At 56.8% G+C, this 2,838-nt stretch overlaps 1 protein-coding gene across 1 annotated transcript in view; it reads right to left on the reverse strand.

Moving 5' to 3' along the window:
- The window catches only part of PPP1R37 (protein phosphatase 1, regulatory subunit 37), a 12,878-nt gene that overhangs the window by 5,321 nt on the left and 4,719 nt on the right, over nucleotides 1-2,838 (reverse strand). The window contains exons 4-5 of the mRNA XM_009995643.1: nucleotides 2,572-2,672; nucleotides 486-750 (exon numbers count right to left, since the gene is read on the reverse strand). Coding sequence (XP_009993945.1) covers nucleotides 486-750; nucleotides 2,572-2,672 — 366 coding nt within the window. The remainder of the gene's footprint in view (nucleotides 1-485; nucleotides 751-2,571; nucleotides 2,673-2,838) is intronic.

Consider the following 2,838-nt stretch of genomic DNA (forward strand, 5'->3'; position numbering starts at 1 on the left):
TTTTCCGGGCATCGAGGTACTGGAGACATGTGGGCGGGGGGGGGGGCACAAGTTGGGGGGTGGTGGGTCAGGACTCAGCCCATCCCCAACCCCCCTCAACCTCTGGGTTTTGGGTGGGTTTGGGGGGTAGGAAGTAATTTCCAGGTCTAAGGTGATCTCAAGCACTTCCAGGAGGCTCCTGGGAGGGACCCCACCCCGTGGGTCACCTTGGGGGCTTCCCTGGGGAAGGAGAAACATGGGGAAGGAACCTCTTGGGGAAGGAACCTCTTGGGGAAGGAACCTCTTGGGGAAGGAACCTCTTGGGGAAGGAACCTCTTGGGGAAGGAACCTCTTGGGGAAGGAACCACTTGGGAAGGAACCTCTTGGGGAAAGAGCCACTTGGGAAGGAACCTCTTGGGGAAAGAGCCACTTGGGGAAGGAACCTCTTGGGGAAGGAACCTCTTGGGGAAGGAGCCACTTGGGGAAGGAACCTTTTTGGATCCCACCCAAGATCTTTTTGGGATCCCACCCAAGATCCTTTCGGGATCCCACCCGCGCTCCCTTTTTCTTTGGGGGGTGGGATGGGGACCCTTCTCCCTTCTTCCAGGGGGTGTTGTGTCCAGCAGGGAGCAGTTGGGTGGGAGCAGAGACCTTCCTCATCATGTGGGCAGCTGCCTGCCAGCCCCGGGTGCCGATGTGCTTGTTGAAGGAGATGTTGAGGTGCGTGGCCGACTCGTAGTACTCGATCATGTCGAACAAGGCTGAGGCACCCTGAGGGACCAAGGAGGAGAGGGACCAGCTGAGAGGGCTGGGAAGAAGTTTGGTTCCTCTGGGATGGACCTTTGGGATCCCCTTGCCTCACCTCACGGCTCTGGGGCTGTGTTGATTTGTAGATTCATGGGATGGTTTGGGTTGGAGGGACCTTCAAGATCATTTAGATCCACTTCCCATCAGCCCAGGTGGCTTCAAACCCCATCCATGGAGTCCCAGAAGGGTTTGGGTGGGAAGGACCTTCCAAGGTCCATGGGCAGGGACACCTCAAACTAGACCAGGTGGCTCCAAGTTCCATCATCCATGGAGTCCCAGAAGGGTTTGGGGTGATGGGACCTTCAAAGGTCCATGGGCAGGGACACCTCCCACCAGCCCAGGCTGCTCCAAGCCCCATCCAACCTGCCCTTCAACACCCCCAGGGATGGGGCAGCCACAGCTTCCCTGGGCAACCTGGGCCAGGCTCTCACCACCCTCACAGCAAAGAATTCCCTCCTCACCTCCAACCTCAACCTCCCTCTTCCAGTTTTCATCCATCCCCCTGGTCCCATCACTTGTCCCAAGTCCCTCCCCAGCTTTCCTGGAGCCTCTTCAGGCCCTGGAAGGTTCTCCAAGGTCTCCCAGGAACGTTCTCCACACACCCCAACTCTCCCAGCCTGGCTTGGGGACCATCACTGGGGACCCAGCACTGGAATGACCCTTCTGAAGACACAGAAGGACGTTCTTTTCCCCCTGGATATTCCCCAGGATTGGTGCCCAACTGCTCCCATGGGGTGGGAACCCCCTTCCCTGGTCAAGGAACCCCCTGATCATCCAACCAAGCCACCAAGAAAAGGTCTAAACCCCCCAAGATCCAGAGCAGGTTGAGAAGTGAAAGGGACAAGCAGAGGAGGACACGTGGCTGGGAAAGGCCACGAGCTCCGACGGCGTCAGGGGAACAATTAACTTAATGACTTAATGAGGTTGGTTGGAGAAAATGAGGCTCCACACGAGCAGGAGTCAACGGGGGGGCAGGGCCACCCCAGCCTGGGAGGCTTCCATGGGAAAGCTGGAGAACCCTGGAGGGCTGGGAAGCACCAGGTGAAGGTTAAAGGAGGGAGAGAACAGGTCTTGAGGGAACACCAGGACTTTCTGTTGGTGCTTCTGGGCAGGAAATGAGGAGGAGGAGAAGAAGAAGAACCTGTTGGGTGGTGAAGGCCCCAGGGTGACACGCCCAGGGGAAAAGGTTGATCCTGAGGGAGGAGGAGAAGAACTGGAGGACTCAGGGTTGTGAGGAACCACCAAGAAACCTGTTTTCCCCCAAAAGAACCATCAAGAACTTCCAAGAACGCCAAGAGTGGTCGGAAGGTGGGAGCAGGATGGACAATGGGGGCAAAATGAGACCCTTGAAGACACAAGGTCTGGAAGGGGACACTCCAGGACACATGGAATGACCCTTTCTAATCAACTCCTTCATTTTTAACCACTTCTTTCACCTTCTCCATGTCCCCACTCAGGTCCCCGGGCACCGTGAGGGAGGAGAAAAGCAAGTTGGGTGGGGATGGGACGTGCAGTGGGAGCCTGAACTTCACCCTCAGCCCCATCAAACCACCCCAAGAACCACCCAAGGACCCCAGAGCTCTTCAAAGGTGGCTTGGGAGCTTGGTGGCCACCCAAGCTTCAGGGCAAGTGGTCAACCTCTTCCTGCTGGGAGCAGCAAACGCCGCGTCAGCCCCCAAGGGCTCCAGGGGAGATGCCCAAACAACACAACTCAGGGGTTTGGGGAGGAGCTCAGGGATGAGGAGGAAGAGGAAGGAGAAGCCAGGAGAGGTCATGGTCACTTACGTCTTCGTCCAAGCTGGTTTGCTCCAAGTCCACCAGTTTGAACTGGACTCTCTTGAAAATCTCCTCCAGGGCTTCACAGGCTTTGGAATCCAACTTCTCCCCTGGGAAAAGAGCAGAAGAAGGAGACTTGGGGAGGTTCTTCAACATGTCCCACCCACATCCAAGCCTTGAGCTTGAGGGCTTCAAGTTCCAGGATGGAGAACCTGGGAAAAAAGTGATTCCTGTCCCATCTGGAACCTCCAGAGAAGGAATCCAAGGCCTATTCTG

This window comes from Chaetura pelagica, unplaced genomic scaffold (genome assembly GCF_000747805.2).
Source record: "Chaetura pelagica isolate M959 unplaced genomic scaffold, ChaPel_1.0 scaffold804, whole genome shotgun sequence".
NCBI classification, from domain to species: Eukaryota; Metazoa; Chordata; class Aves; order Apodiformes; family Apodidae; genus Chaetura; species Chaetura pelagica.